The sequence below is a fragment of the Rhineura floridana genome, chromosome 8 (genome assembly GCF_030035675.1).
Source record: "Rhineura floridana isolate rRhiFlo1 chromosome 8, rRhiFlo1.hap2, whole genome shotgun sequence".
Lineage (NCBI taxonomy): Eukaryota > Metazoa > Chordata > Lepidosauria > Squamata > Rhineuridae > Rhineura > Rhineura floridana.
The window spans coordinates 130,515,727-130,532,692 of NC_084487.1; the positions used below are offsets into that span (position 1 = coordinate 130,515,727).

General features: G+C 42.1%; 1 protein-coding gene across 1 annotated transcript; it reads left to right on the forward strand.

Annotated features, from left to right (window-relative positions):
* Nucleotides 1–336: 336 nt before the first annotated feature.
* On the forward strand, nucleotides 337–14,484 carry KLHL42 (kelch like family member 42). The gene is made up of 3 exons (XM_061637883.1): nucleotides 337–1,365; nucleotides 8,642–8,835; nucleotides 13,907–14,484. Exons 1-3 carry the CDS (start codon nucleotides 512–514, stop codon nucleotides 14,350–14,352), a joined length of 1,494 nt encoding a protein of 497 aa, XP_061493867.1. The 5' UTR covers nucleotides 337–511; the 3' UTR covers nucleotides 14,353–14,484.
* The last annotated feature ends 2,482 nt before the right edge of the window (nucleotides 14,485–16,966 follow it).

Consider the following 16,966-nt stretch of genomic DNA (forward strand, 5'->3'; position numbering starts at 1 on the left):
AATGAACCTAAGACAGTTGTGTCCATTCATTTTAATTGGTCTACTCTGGGTAGGACTAACATTGGATATCCGCCTCTGCCTGTACATACATAGTCAAACCCGCTCTCTGTCGCATATTACGGTGGCTGAATCCTGTCACTGAAAATATTTTAAAAGAAAACCATATTAATAGTGCGTGTGTTTAACTTTACATACAGGAGGCTTCCCAGCAGCCGAACTGGGAGGGCAGCTTGCTAGAAAGGAAGGGGGGGGAAGCTAAACAGCAGCTGGGGACTGCAGGGCGCCCTTCGACCTTGCCTTTTTAGGGATTTTTTCCCCCTGACGGCGAGAAGATGCAAAGCACAGCTCGAACGTGTCTCGGCAGCCTGGCTGCGTCCACCCGCCCCGTGCTTGCGCCTTCCCTCCCTCCGGCGGTGGGTGGGGAAAGGAAGGGCAGGAGGAAGAGGAGGAGTGTGGCTCGTTCGGTGGCGAAGCTCAAGGACGGCGGGAAAGCAGATGTGGGCAGGGGGCGATGTTGTCCCGTACGCAGCAGCCCCAGCAAGAGGACGATGCACCTCCGGAGGAGGAGGAGGCAGTGGTGCAGATCCGGTTGGGTGACAGGTGCTTCCCGGTTTGCAAGAGGAAGCTGATCGAGCAGAGCGACTATTTCCGAGCGCTCTACCGCTCCGGGATGCGGGAAGCAGGCGTGCGCGGCCCGGAGGTGCAGCAGCTCCGCGGGGGGCTCAGCGCGCTGGGACTGGAGCTGGTCTTGGATTTCATTAATACCTCTTGCCTGACGCGGCTGGAACGAGACGAAGAGCTCCCCCTGCTGGAGGACCTGATCGAGGCCGCCTCCTATTTGCAGGTCACTCCCCTTCTGCGCCTGCTCCTCTCCCAGGTAAGGCTGGCTAACTGCCTTGAGCTCCACCACCTGGCCCAGATCTACGGTCTCCAGGACCTGCAGGATGCCTGCCTCGATTTCATGGCTGCCTGCTACCACCAGGTGCTTCGAAGACCTGAGGCCCGGCCCCATCTCCTCCTACCTAGTGCCCTGAGGCAGCAAGTGAGGGAGAGGCGCATGAAAGGTATGGCTGCCTTGGTGGCCATCGGAAGTTTTGTAGGGCCCTCTTCCCTAGGCTGGCACATCCAGGAAGATTCACCCTGCTCCATGTTGAGATACGACGAGATAGTCCAGAGGTGGCTGCCGCTGCCAAATAACCTGCCTCCAGACCTGGTCAATGTGCGAGGTTATGGGTCAGCAGTGTTAGACAACTACTTGTTCATTGTTGGGGGCTACCGTATCACTAGCCAGGAAATATCGGCCGCTCACTGTTACAATCCTTGTCTGAACGAGTGGAATCAGATGGCTTCAATGAACCAGAAAAGGTAATGCCTTGACAATCACCCTTATTGCACTTCCTGTTTCACCCAGGCAATAAAGGCCTGAAAAATGGACCTCAGGGGTTGCATAATACTTTTATAGATACTAAAAAGAATTCTTTCTTCTGGAATATATGGACTGATTTTCCAAGGTGACCGGTGAAAAAGATATGGTAGCTCAATTAGCAAACTGATTAAATATGGACTAGAAATCAGGGGTGGCCACTCTGTGGCTCTCCAGATGCTGCTGAACTACAGCCCCCATCAGTCTCAGCCAACACAGCTCATGGTCAGGGATGATGGGAGCTGTAGTCCAGCAGCGTCTGGAGAGCCACGGAGTAGCCACCCCCGGACTAGATGATATCAGGTAGGTTTACAACTGGTTGGAAAATTACTCAAAAAGTGTTCATCAGTAACTCGGTGCCTCAAGGATCTGTTCCAGTCCTGATGCTCTTCAACATTTTTATCCTTGATGTGGATAAAGGGGTGGGTTAGGGTCCTTTATCAAATTTGCAGATGACAGAAAATTGGTGAGATAGCACCTTGGAAGACAGGAATAAAATTCAAAATGGCATTAATATAATGGAAAACTGGGTTGATGCTAACAAAGTGACATTCCACAGAGATGAATTTAGTGTTCTACATATGCACACACAAAATAACTATGTGTATAGGATGGTGGATACCTGGCTTGACAGGATACATATGAAAAGAACTGTGGTCAGTCACAAGTTGAAGGAGGGGAGAAAGAAGCTCTTTTGTTGCACAAAAGAAAAAGCTGAGGCAGTTTTAGTTTACGTTAATATAAAACGAGTTTCTAAGTCATGAGAAGGAGTAGTCCCAATTTATTCCGCAGTAGTCAGACCTCACCTAGAGTACTGTATCCAGTTCTAGATACCACACTTTTCAATGCTGCAGACAGAACGGGTTTTGTTGTTGTTATGTGCCTTCAAGTCGATTACAACTTATGGCGACCCTACGAATCAGCGACCTCCAAGAGCATCTGTCATGGAAAACAAGTCCTGTGAGGAAAGGTTGTTTAACCTGTTGAAGAGAAGACTAAGGTGAGACATGACAACACTCTTCCAACACCTGAAAGACTGTCTGTTAGAGCAGTTCTACAATAGGGCTAATTACCCTGCTGAGATCTTCAAACAAAGGCTTGACAACCATGAGTTGATAGTGCTGCGGCTTGGGATTCCCTGCATCAAGGTTGGACTAGGTGGCTCTGATCTTGATTAGATATCAACTTCCTGGAAAGTTCAGCGGGGGCAGCAGGCCATAGCCAGCTACTCATGGATTCTGTGTCTGAACAACCTAATATTGTAAAACACATTTCAGCCACTGTAGAGGAACAGAAGAGAATTAGACGTGCGACTCAAGCCAGCTATTGGGAAGAGCAAATAATTAGGATCCTGTCCCAGGCAGAGAAGCAATTAGTTACTGCATTGTCCTATTTAGTCTTAAATTGTGTGTATTTAGAATAAATAAATAGTCCCAGGCTATGGTCTGAAGGCACATGAGGACAGCAGCCTACTGAAGTTAAGCAGGGTTGGGTCTGGTCAGTGTCTGGATGGGAGACCGCCTGGGAACCACATGTGAGCCACCTTGGGTTTCAATCATGAAAAAGAAAGGCGGGCTATACATGTAATAAATAAATAAATAAAAGGCAGAGGAGGAGGATTTCCACCTAAGAGCATTTTTCAATTAATGCCTCTAGAGCTTGACTAGTGTATTGTTTTCTCTTACTTGGTTTGTTGTCAGTGAGGGTATACAAAGCTTCTGTCAGCGATATACTGCGGCTTTCACATTCAGAACACTTAGATTTGCAATTCCTATGGGACATTTCTCACAGGTATAGTAGTCTTAGATTGGGGTGGGGAACCTTGGGCCTGGGGGGCAAATGCAGTCCTGTAGGCATCTCTATCTGATCTCTCATTGGTCCTGATCCACACTCCCCAAGTGCTTTTGCCTGTTTGGAATGCATCCATGAACTGTCACAAATGTCTGTTGCTGGCCTGGATGGAGAATGGAGAGCTGTGGGATGTGCATAAAACCTCTGACTGAATGTAGCCTACAGTACAAAGATAGGCGTCACACCTGTTGCTCCACCTACTTTTGCCTCTGGCCCCACCGCAGGCAATGCAGCCCTTGAAAAGTTGCCCACAAGAGAATAAAGCCCTTGAGTCATCTTAAATGAAGGGAGAATGTCATTTATCTATTGGATAGATAACTTCTGTCCTGCATGTCTTTGGTGGTTCAAATATAAAATAGTGAAACCACTATAAAGGATTGTGTTTTTTCTTTTACTTGTTCACTTCTAGTGGGTGGAGCTTTTCTGGTTTGATAAAGGGTATATCAGCTAAAAGATACGCAAACTCAAAGGAAGTTGGCTTATTACTGGATTTAATCACAATACAAAACAGAAGAAGATTTCTGGCTTCATGCCCTACTTGTGGGCTTCTACTTCTGGCTCTGTTGTTGGAAACAAAATGGTAGACAAAGCCTTGCTCCAGCAGGACACAACTTAGGTGCATGAGATCTAATTGTGAGAGGCCAGTGAGCGGCACAGGCAGTGGAGGTCTGGGCACTCTTGTACAGGTCCACACCTCCGTTTTTGCTTCCAGGGCTGCACTGGTAGAGAGGTGGCATATAATTCTAATAAAATAAATACAGGTGATCATCACAAGTAATGAACTGGCAGGAGTGAATCATTTATACCTATTGCTTTGATAGAAGTGGCACTTGAATTATAAGCTTGCAAATTAGTCAAGAAATGCTACTAGCCTGCTATATTTCCACCCCAATCCTGCCTGCTCACATATACCCAGTCATTTGGTGTTAATCAGCAGCCAAAAAGAAAAACCAAGCTCTCTTCCTATTTACAGAATGCATAATGTTTGCCAGTACTATCCAGACCGGCTTAGCTTCAGCAAGGTTATTGTGTCATGTACCTTCAGTTCATGCTAGAACTTTCACATCACCTTAAAGCAGAAATGCTCTTCAGTTGATTCAGTTCATGCTTTCAGCTGTCATTCACTGTATAGAGCAATCAAGCGGATTTAGACAGCATGTGTGAGCCTGGCCTCCACTTACCAGTAAAGCTTGTGTAGGGTCTATCTAACCTTAGAATGTTTACCGTAGAAGTTTATCTAAGGAGAAAAAATGAAATGAAATGAAAAATAAATAAATAAATAAATAATAATCCTAGCACAGACTAATCAGTGATAAAAGCAGATGGAAAAATGAAGATACTGTACAATTAATTTCCTCAATTGAAATAAGTCTCTCATCAGGTTGTTAACCACATGCAAACTATTCTAAAAGAAAGTCTCTTTGATTGCATTTTTCTATCAACCATGTTACACTAACTAAATCGCTGTATTTAAAAATCAGTACACTGGAGTCACGGCTGCTGTTTGCTCACATGCCATTACACTGTTAGCCTAGGTGCTTTCAGGAGGAAAATTGTATTGGTGGGTGAAGATGTACAGGGTGACTTAATTGTAAATGTCAGCAAAGTCAGGCTTTAAAACCACTGACTCTTCATCTCCCCTCCCGATATGCATTCTGCTTTTCAGAGTTTCGTTGTGGCTGAAAAAAAGAAATTATAGAATGAAATTCCAGTTTTCTAAAACTCTCATTCACATTTGACCCTGCTCAGCCATTGATAACTCATACATGTATGTGGATGCACGGACACATATTTAACCCACTCTTCACCCAAAGGTTCCAGGGTCAGTTACAACAATTTTAAATTACAGCATTACAAACAACTAAAAACAACCAAAAATCTCAAAATAGAGTGGGTCCTAAAAATATGCGTCTCAAGTGTCAAAGGCCAAGGTAAAGAGGTGTGTCGTAATAAAATGAACAGTGTGTGGAGAGAGCCCAGGGCTGGGTGTGCTGGCTCTTCCCCCAGCACGACAGTCCCCTACCAGCCCTGCCCTTGCACCTCAGGGGCATGTCTGCAGAAGGAAAGCCTGTCAAATGTGTCAGAGAAGCCTGAACAAACCTGGGACCCCACCAACAGAAGCTTCTCTTGAAATGCCAATAGCACTCAGAGAGGTCAAAGGTGGCTCAGGCTTCCCCAGGCCACCGTTGCATTCATGCAACTACCTAGTTTGGTTCAATGTATCTGTTGTGATAGTAAACCTTATTACAGAAGAATAGCATTGGGGCCTTCGTACAGATTTGAGTAAACTGAAAGCTCTGATGCTGATGGAAGCATCCAGCCATTCGAAACATTATTTTTGATATAATAGTAATATTAGCATTTATACAGCACCTTTTAAGAGCTCATTACTTTGGGCCCTGTGACTCCCTTATCTGCATCAGAGGTAAAACTGGAAGACCAGATTTCTGTTGGAAGGGACAGTGACGTGACTAATTGGTTGGCTGAGTTTATTTATATTGCTGCCTTTCCACAGTGAGCTGTGCCCAAAGTAGCTTAAAACAAATGTCCATTTATTATCAAAATGCAAAACATTGGTGGGTGGGAAGAAATTAGTTTACAATAAATTTAAATAGGATGAATTAACAATTTAGCAAACATAAAATAAATTCAAAATTACAAAAGAAATAATCTTGGCTTAAAAGCAAAAGTACAGAGCAAACATGAAGTTAACCGATAAAGTTCTAGCTATTGGTGCTGGTCTTGTGGCCTCAGCAAGCTAAATGATTTACACCTGACTGCCCCCCCCATCTGTCCCCCAGAGGAGGCTGACAGCAGCAAAAGGGAAATGCTGGGGAGGGCAATATGGCCGAATCCTCTTCCCCAGTCTCCCAGAAGTTCCAGCTGCTGGTGCTGGACTCCTGTGCCGGCACTGTGGAAGTTCCCAGCTGGAGTAAACCTTACATGGAAAGCAGGAGCAATTGCAGCACTTCCCATGTGACTTTAGGCTTCCAGAGTCATCTCTGGTATGAGAGGAAACTAGGCAGAACAGCTATTGTGCCACTGAATAGACTCTTTGGGCACTTTTGAGTAGAAGTTGATCTTTGGTTAACTATAACACTCTAGTAAGCAGTTGATGTTGCATCTACAATGTTGTAATTTAGCTTTCTTTTCTCCCCATTGATATTCAGCAGTTGTTTGCTCTTTTAACCCTCCATCAATAGTAAAATTGACTGGACCAATCTGCTACTGGCATTTCTTACCTTAAGAAAACCATACAAAAATATCTGGTGGAACTTACTAAGCATGACACCATATGCAAGTTAAAAAACCCCACACGTATCAGACCTCTTTTTTAGTATAACAATACAGTTTCACAAGTCGTCGGAGTCAACAGTGCCCCCATGTAAATTTGTATGCATGGTATGCCTGGGGGGGTGTCTAACTGTCTCAACATTTTAAAAACATACTTATAATGGGTTGTATTCAATTAATAAATCTAAGGTAATCATGTATATTAACTTCAGTGGGTCTACTCTGAGTAGAACTAGCATTGAATACCACCAATATAATTATAACAGTTGCACAATTATAACAGTACAATTATAATTATGAATTGTGAATTACCAGAAACAGCAGCAAATATCTCACACCATAACAAATCAAATCACAAAACAGCAAAATCTCACTATAGGGTACGCAGATGAAGTGATTACATGAAGCACATTGTTGCAATCCTTACTGAGCAGTGGGCCTACAATTTCCTTTCTCTTGCTTCAGACATAAGTGAAAAAACCCCTTTTCTTACCATCACTTGCCAGCCTCAGTTCTTTCTAAGAATAAGCTTTTTTGATACTGTCCCTACAAATTTGGGCTATTTGTCTGTAGTTGCCTGTCCTTTCTTTCATTTCTTATACACAACCTTTTTATTTTCAATTCCTCACTGTGCTTTTTGTGCAGCTGCACCAGCCTTTTTTAGATGACTCCCATTTTTTCTTTTTCTTTGGATTGTGATTGTGCTTTTAGTGATTCTTCCTTCAGAAACTTCCACCCATCTTTCGCTCCTTTCCATGTTAGTATATCTAGCCATGGAATCCTGCTTAGTATTTCCCAAATCAGTGAAGTACACATTTGACTGCACTCACTTTTGGCTTTCTATAAGATAATGTATTTCAGCCTTTCATGGTCACATTCCCACAGAATTCCGGGTACTTTAGTCTACTTAACCAACTCTTCTCCACTGATTAAGATCAAGTCATAATCTACTAATTTCTTCTGAAAGAGGAAGTTGTCAGTATGGTACACTTTAATCACAATGTGTGTGTTATTTTTGATTTATTTCCATTTGATTTTAACCAGATGCTCTCCACAGAGCTATGCTGTCTTCGATTTATATGCAGGTGTACACACTTTTTGATATGTAATCCTATTCTTCCTCCCTTTTGGTTGCATCTTTCCTTTCTGAACGACTTACTATCATTCAGTTGCTACACTCAGTGGTGGCTGGTGCCCATTGGGACTGGTGGAGTGGAAAGCAGAGCCAAAGAATAAGTGGGGCTAATGAAAGGCAGAGCTGACTAATTCTAGGTTTGTCCCCATACTCCTCTCTGCTGAGTTCGACAAGGGCAACACTGAGACTAAAGAGGGAGAAGGTGACAGCCAGGCCCACTCCCTGGATAGGTTGTAAGTAAGAAGTCAGGCAGGTGGGGGCTGGCAGACTGAGGTTGGTGAGGCGGTGCCCTGTTTGCCTTAATAGGCTGGCCACCACTGGCTACATTACAGACAGAGGAGTCTTCCCAACAAGTCTCAGTAATGCCTATCGAAACAGATTTATCTCCCTGTGCTAGTAGAGCAAGCTCACCTTGTTCGTTTTCCATACACTGCACATTAGCATACAGACATCGAGCACCTTGGATATTCTACTCCACTGTGTCTCTTGCTTTTTGGGGGTGAGGGGTTGCTAGGCAGCCCACAACTCCTCTAGTTTCCCTTGCAGCACCCAAGTCCCCATCTTTAGTGCTTACTTTGTACTTATATTCGGGCTGTTACCTCCATCTTTCACAGGATTTCATTTTTGATCAGGTTCATCATTCTTCTGCTAAACAGTAAAACAAGCAAAAGGAATGCCTGTCCATTCCAGTCCTATACACATTTATAATCTAGAAATAAGCACCACTGAAATTGACAGGACTTAAATTCAGGTAAGTGGGTATAGAACTTCTGCCTAAGTCTTGCATGAGAAATAATTATTTTCCTACAGCAGAGCAAGACTCGAGAAACACAGCTTACAATTCTGTTGGTGTCTTTTAGTTAAGATGTAATATTTTGATGGAGATACATTTTTCATTTGCTCTTGACTCTCTAACTCTCCAAGTATTTTATCTGTAGGTCTAATTTCAAGTTGTTGGCTGTTAGTGGAAAATTGTATGCCATTGGTGGCCAGTCCCTCTCCAGTGTTGAGTGCTACAGCCCAGAGCATGACTGGTGGAACTTCGCAGCATCTTTGCCAAGCCCCCTTGCAGAATTTTCAGCATGTGAGTGTAAGGGCAAGATTTACGTCATGGGTGGCTACACAACAAGAGGTAAGGCAATTCTGTAATGCAAGTGTTTTTTTACACTTGCATGTTCTTGCACATTTTCAAAATCAAAGAAATAAAAGGTGTGTTAGTGCTTACTTTGTAATACCTTATTTAGTATGATTAATATAAGTTTAAAAAGCCATTATATCAGATAAACACACACTGAAAGGGTGTAAAATGCCTTTTCACCACCTCGAGTGTGAATTTGAGAGGGCATTAAAAAAGTTACGAGAGAATTAATTTGTGTTAAGTGATTTTGAACATGCAGGGTGTTGCCAAGTTGGAAATCTGTTGATCTTTTCTTTTCTTTAAACATTTGTTGGACTTTAGTCTCTGAAAAGGACATGTTCTCTTGTGGTCTCAAGCCCTTCAGGCTGTCTGACTTGCTTATGAGAGGCAGATACAGTGGTGCCAACAGAATTTGTTTTGGCCCAGTACTCTGTATATGGCTTGGGCCCTCGAACTCACTCACAAAAGAGAATGTGGATTTGCATGTGCTTTGTGTCACATGTAAAGTATGTCCTCTTTTACAGGTGGAGTGAAGGGCCCAAAAATAAATTGGTGGCCACAAATGTAATAAAATGTCTGACAGACACAACGGGTGCTATTTAACATTAATCCTACTCAAAGTATATCTATTGACGTTAATGGATAAGATTAATTTAGGTTCATTAATTTCATTTACTCTGCAGGCTATTTGAATACAACACAATATGAACAGGTGAAGCTTTTCCCCCTAAATGCATTTTCATACTATGTTTGTGTGTTACCTGCCCTCAAGTCAACTATGACTTATGGCGACCTATGAATCAGTGACCTCCAAGAGCATCTGTCATGAACCACCCTGTTCAGATCTTGTAAGTTCAGGTCTGTGGCTTCCTTTATGGAATCAATCCACTTGTTTGGCCTTCCTCTTTTTCTATTTCCTTCTGTTTTTCCAGCATTATTGTCTTTTCTAGTGAATCATGTCTTCTCATGATGTGTCCAAAGTATGATAACCTCAGTTTCATCACTTGAGCTTCTAGTGATAGTTCTGGTTTAATTTGTTCCAACACCCAATTATTTGTCTTTTTTGTGGTCCATGGTATACGCAAAACTCTCTTCCAACACTACATTTCAAATGAGTTGATTTTTCTCTTGTTCACTTTTTTCACTGTTCAACTTTCACATCCATACATAGAGATCGGGAATTCCATGGTCTGAATGCTCCTGACTTTAGTGTTCAGTGATACATCTTTGCATTTGAGGATCTTATCTAGTTCTCTCATAGCTGCCCTCCCCAGTCCTAGCCTTCTAGTTTCTTGACTATTGTCTCCATTTTGATTAATGACTGCGCCGAGGTATTGATAGTCCTTGACTAGTTCAGTGTCCTCATTCTCAACGTTGAAGTTACATAAATCTTCTCTTGTCATTACTTTAGTCTTCTTGATGCTCAGCTGAAGTCCTGCTTTTGTGTTTTCCTGTTAATTTTCATCAGCGTTTGTTTCAGATCATTGTTCCTGCTAGTGGTATGGTATCATCTGCATATGTTAAATTATTGATATTTCTCCCTCCAATTTTCACACCTCCTTCATCTCTGTCCAGTCCCGCTTTCTGTATGATATGTTCTGCATATGGATTAAACAAATAAGGTGATAAAATACACCCCTGTCTCACACCCTTTCTGATGGGGAACCAAATGATTTCTCCATATTCTGTCCTTACAGTAGCCTCTTGTCCAGAGTACAGGTTGCACATCAGGACAATAAGATGCTGTGGCACCCCCATTTCTTTCAAAGCATTCCACAGTTTTTCATGATCTACACAATCAAAGGCTTTGCTGTAATCTATAAAACAAATTCCTTGGTCCGTTCCATTATCCAATGTTTGCAATATGATCTCTGGTGCCTCTTCTAAATCCAGCTTGGACATCTTGCATTTCTTGCTCCACATATGTTAAGAACCTTTGTTGTAGAAACTTGAGCATTACTTGCATGGAATATTGTGACAATAGTTCGATAATTACTGCATTCCCTGGGATCCCCTTTCTTTGGAATTGGGATGTACATTGAATGCATCCAGTCTCTGGGCCATTGTTTTATTTTCCATATTTGTTGACAAAATTTGATTTTTGTCAAAATTTGGACAGATTTCGTTCTAGTAGCTTGTAGCAACTCCACTGGTATGCCATCTGTTCCTGGTGATTTGTTTCTTCCAAGTATTTTAAGAGCAGCTTTCACCTCACATTCTAAATTTTCTGATTCTTCATCATATGGTTCTTCCATGAATGAATCTGTCATGCTTGCATCTCTTTTATATTCAGTGTATTGCTTCCATCTTCCTTTTATTTTATCTCGGTCAGTCAGTGTGTTCCCCTGTTAATGATTCAACATCCTTTCTCTTGGTTTGAATTTCCCTTTGATTTCTCTAATCTTTTGGAATATGACTCTTGTTCTACCTTTTTTATTATCCTCTTCTATTTCTGTACAATAATTATTGTGGTAGTTCTCTTTGTCCCTACGTACTAGTTACTGTATTATTGCATTTGGGGTTCTGACCGTGTTTTTAATCTCCTTTTCTTTGGCTTTCCTTCTGTCTTTAACAATTTTAAGTTTCATCAGTCATTCATTGAGCACTCTCTTTTTAACTAGAGGTATTGTCTTTTTACATTCTTCCCTGAGTGTCTCTGACTCCAATCCATAGTTCTTCTGGTTCTCTGTCAACCAAGTTTAGAGCCTCAAATCTGTTCCTCATCTGATCTTTAAATTCTTCTGGGATGTTATTTAAATTGTATTTTGGCATTATGATTGCTTTGTTGTTGTTCTTCAGCTTTACTCTGATTTTCGATATTACCAGTTCATGATTTGTACTGCAGTCTGCTCCTGGTCTTGTTTTCGCAAGAAGCATGGAACTTCTTCTGCTACCAATTGTATAATCAATTTGATTCCTATATTGACCATTTGGTGATGTCCACATGTACAGTCATCTTTTCGGTTGCTCAAAAAATGTGTTTGCAAGAAACACATTATTGGCTTCACAGAATTCAGTAAGTCTTTCTCTTGCTTCATTTCTATCTCCTAATGATTATCTCTTATGATTATCAGAGCATCCTGTTTTGGTGTGTAATCAATTTCTTATTGTACTTCTGCATAAAATCTCTCCATTTCCTCCTTTTCTGTGTTTGCCATTGGAACATAGACTTGGATTATGGTTATGTTGATAGGTTTCCCATTAAGTCTCATTGATACTACTGACTCAAACCTTGCGTTATAGCTCCTAATTGCTTTTGCTACATCACCGCACTATTAGAGCAACCCTATTTGTTCTCATTTCTCATTTCCTGCATAAGATATTTTGTAGTTGCCTTTCCCATCCATTTTAATTCACTCACGCCAAGTCCCATTCCCATCCATTTTAATTTCCTCACACCAAGTATTGTAATATTGATACGTTCCATTTCTTTCTTGACATTTTCTCACTTTCCCTGGTTCATGCTTCTCACATTTCGTGTTACTATTGTGTACATTGTACAACCCCAGGTTCTCCTTTCGCATCTGTGCCCTTCAGCCTCTGGGCTTCCTTTTGGCTTTGACCCAGCTGCGTCATTAGTCAAAGTGCTACTCATACTTGTCCTTTTCATATTATATTCATACTAAAGTATTTTCATACTAGAAAAGGCTTATCCTGTTGAATGTTTGTCTGCCACACAGATGTTAAAGGCACAAGAACCCTGCTTTTTCCCAGTGCCAAGCCTAGTCTACAGTCCTGTACCTACTTACCAGAGAGGAAGCCCAATTAAACACCAAGATACTTACTTCTGTGTAGACATGTATACTATTATACTGTAATGAATGGCTGGTCTTTAGTTTCTGCATTGCAGGAGATATACCTAAGCATCTTTACAGAGTTTTCACAATTAGCATTTGTCATTTTGGGTGGATGGGAGGAATTCTTCAACATCGACACACATTTACTGTGTAGTAGTATTTGCAAAAACATAACTTCTTGGGAGTACCTGGTTTCAGACAAATCCATCACAGGAAACTGCAGCCTGATTATTAGGAGAAAAGAAAACGATAGACAGTCCAAGGACTGGAAAATGAGACAGAAGCAGAAAAAGCACACTAAAGGTGAGAGGAAAACAGCAGCTCTTAAGGACCCCGAAGTCCAAACAATTCATTTCTCAATCACAACTCTGACTTTAGTCATTAGCTAAAAACACTGAAAGGCAGAAGCAACCAGAGTGTCTCATGTCATAAAAATCACTCAGAAGAGCACCTGCATGTCCTCCTTCATATCCTCCTTTGTAGGAGGGCTAGAGACTTTTTTTTAAAGAAAGCTCAGAGTCTGAATCACCTCCTAGCTGTTCAGTTCCCCCTGTACATAATGTTTTTCTAAGTTGGTCAGTAGGCTTCTACGGCCTATTTGAGTATATGAGAATAAGACAGACCATGTAATCTGAGTGCAATACAGAGAGAGCCTTCTACTGCCCATGGGCAGGGGGCACGCATGTAACCAAACCCTTTCGTATGTGTCATTTACCAAAAATGAGCACAGAACTTTTGTTCTTGTTAGCTAGAATTGACCCATCAGAGATCTTATTTTCAAGCAGGTGTTAAGATTGCCCAAATTAAATATGATAGTTGCCACGCTGTTAACATTCTTTAGTATGAACCATAAAAGTTCTAGCTGATGTCAAAAGCCACTTTCAAGTCAACAAATAGCCTTTCATGACTTGGTACAAAACAATTATCCAGACTGGAAACCCATTCTGATATCCTGCCTTCCTTTTTATCCGTAGCTCCAATTTCAAGTTTAGCTAGCCAGTACCTGTTATAAATTTTAGTTACAACCTTAATCAGGCAGATAGTTTAAATTTAAAAAAAAAAAAAAAACACAAATCCTGACATTCGATAATAGTCTACTCTGCACAGGACAGCAAACAAGCTTTACAAAGCTCCACATTTTTGAAAAGGGAAACATACTTGAGGCCAGGCCTTTTAACCAGGAATTGATCTACAAATGGGTGTTGTAGTTTCCAGTGTACAAGGAATCTGAATTGATATTTTCTGTATTAATATCTTCTCTGTTGCAGACCGGAACTTAAATATCTTGCAGTATTGTCCCAACTCTGATAACTGGTCTAACTTTGAATTGTGTGACATCCATATCCGCAAGCAGCAGATGCTATCTGTGGAGGAGACAATCTATATTGTTGGAGGCTGCATACATGAATTGGGATCAAACAAAAGATCTAGCCAGAATGAAGACATGTTAACAGTACAGTCTTATAACACAGCCACCAGAGAATGGCTCTACCTCAAAGAAAACACGTCAAAATCTGGTCTTAATTTGACTTGTACTCTACACAATGATGGAATCTATATACTGACCAGAGATATATTGTTATCCACAAGCTTGGAGCACCGGGTTTTTCTGAAGTACAATATATTTTCAGACAGCTGGGAATCACTTCGGCATTTCCCAACCTTTGGACAAAACATGTTGGTTTGTTCTATATATTTGCCAAATCTGATCTGAGTGTAAATGGAGCAATTTTTTTCCCTGCATACACTTCATCAATTGTTGAATAAGATGCCTTTATCCTAATTATCATCCTTTCCAAATGGAGTATAAATTGTTCATACTTGAAAAATAGTTATAATAAGTTTATTTGCTGCCATCAGTATATATAATGCTTTAGAGAAAAAAGTCAGAGGTTTGCCCCAAGGAGTTTACAACTGTAATTATATGGCAACAACGAGCAGGACAAAAAAGGAGGTGAGGTAAAGGAGAATTATTTCACAAGCTGCATGCTTGGAAAGCTTTTCTTCAGATGAGGATGAGGACCTAAGGGTTTGAGATGATGACTTTGTGAAATAGTGCAGGAGCATAGCAACAGGTAGCCCCAAAATGTTTTACCTGTAGATACCAGCTGCATATTACATGTGGGAGATGTGAACGAATGGCAGTTTGCAAATCAGCTGGGAGGTAGTCCAGTCCAGGTAAGTTTGCATAGTGGCATCTTTAAGGTAAATACCCCATCAAAACTGGGACATTCAAACATATATTTTCAAACAGTTTTTGTGCCCAGGTTAGGTATATTCCATTACTGATGGCATGTTTTGGCAGGTGTGATATTTGGCACTTAGACCAAACAGAGTTCATGACTAAATGGTATATATCAAATCCAATACACTGGGTATTAAATTTCACTCATAGCACCATACACTCCAAGTGGCCTTTGGATGTCTAAGATATTTGACTGCTTGGAACAGGGATATCTAAAAGAGGCCCTTAAAACATATTGGCTTGGTGTGAACTTTCTCTCTGCAATTCCTAAACTATATACTAATAACAAAGCAATGGTTTGTGCCAATGTCCTGGCTTTTTCTCCTATTCTGACAGAAAGAAGCTCCAAACAAGGGTGTCCATCATCACCATGCTATTTGCCCTCTCCCTTTAACCACTGGCTGACAGATTACACTGCCATGTGAACAAGGAAGGCTACCAGAGGCAGGGGGAGGAGCACTTGGTAAACATGTACAGAGATAATAATAATAATAATAGTAATAATAATAATAATAATAAAATTTTATTTTTAGGCCACCTATCTGGCCGAATGAACAGCCACTCTAGGCGGCGTACATAGATTAAAACAAGATACAACATATAATACAGTTCCAACATCAGTCTTCAATTAATCAACCCACCCACATCTGTATGTTATAAACTAAAATTACCTAGGAATCCTGTATGCCCGCTGAAACAGCCACGTTTTTAATCCTTGGTGAAAACCTACCAGGGAGGGGGCATGGTGAAGATCACATGGGAGAGAGTTCCAGAGGGTGGGGGCCACAATCGAGAATGCCCTCTCTCTGGTCCGCACCAGCCTAGCTGTTTTCACTGGTGGGACCAAGAGAAGGTCTTGTGAGGCTGATCTTGTCAGGCGGCATATTTGGTGATGCTGGAGGCGCTCCTTTAGATAGACTGGACCGAAACCGTATAGGGCTTTAAAGGTTAACACCAACACCTTGAATTGGGCTCGGTAGACAACTGGTAACCAGTGTAGATCTTCTAGCACTGGAGTGATATGATCCCGGCGGCGGCCGTTCATAATCAGCCGTGCCGCCGCATTCTGTACCAGTTGTAATTTCCGAACCGTCTTCAAGGGTAGCCCAATGTAGAGCGCATTACAGTAGTCTAAGCGAGAGGAGACCAGGGCATGCACTATCCGCGGGAGCAGATGGACCGGAAGATAGGGTCGCAGCCTCTGTATCAGATGTAATTGATACCAAGCTGCCCGGCTCACTGCTAACACCTGAGCCTCCATGGACAGCTGGGACTCAAGAATGACCCCGAGGCTGCGAACCTGGTCCTTTAGGGGCAATCTTACCCCATTCAACACCAGGTCAATATCTCCCAATCTTCTCTTGTCTCCCACAAGCAGTACCTCGGTCTTGTCGGGGTTCAGTTTCAGCCTGTTTCCTCCCATCCATTCACTTACGGACTCCAGGCACTTGGAAATAGTATCCACAGCCAACTCTGGTGAGGACTTAAATGAGAGATAGAGCTGAGTGTCATCCTCATATTGGTGGCACTGCAACCCAAATCTCCTGATGATGGCCCCCAGCGGCTTTACATAGATGTTAAATAGCATGGGAGAGAGGATAGAACCCTGTGGCACACCACAATTAAGAGGTCAAGGGTCTGAAACCTCCTCTCCCAATGCCACCCGCTGGTGCCTGTCAGAGAGATAGGAACGGAACCACTGTAGAACAGTGCCTCCAATTCCCATTCCCTCCAGGCGGCCCAGGAGGATACCGTGGTCGACGGTATCAAAAGCCGCTGAGAGATCTAGGAGGACAAGGAATGAATGTTCTCCCCTATCCAACGCCCTCCTCAAATCATCCACCAGAGCGACCAAGGCTGTTTCAGTTCCATGACCAGTCCTGAAGCCCGGTTGGAATGGATCTAAATAATCTGCTTCCTCCAAGTGTGTCTGTAACTGTTTGGCCACCATGCGTTCGATCACCTTGCCCAAAAATGGTAGATTAGAGACTGGGCGAAAGTTGTTCAGATCTTGGGGATGACACATTATTAATGCTTGGCATCCTCAATCCCTTAGAAGGAGAGTTAGATCATTTTTCTCATG

Bases quoted from the DNA above. Each gene is read 5' to 3' on its own strand.
- KLHL42 (XM_061637883.1), top strand. From the start codon at position 512: ATGTTGTCCCGTACGCAGCAGCCCCAGCAAGAGGACGATGCACCTCCG. The intron at 1,366-8,641 runs GTAATGCCTTGA...TTTTATCTGTAG, and splicing joins GCTTCAATGAACCAGAAAAG to GTCTAATTTCAAGTTGTTGG. The intron at 8,836-13,906 runs GTAAGGCAATTC...TCTCTGTTGCAG, and splicing joins GGGTGGCTACACAACAAGAG to ACCGGAACTTAAATATCTTG.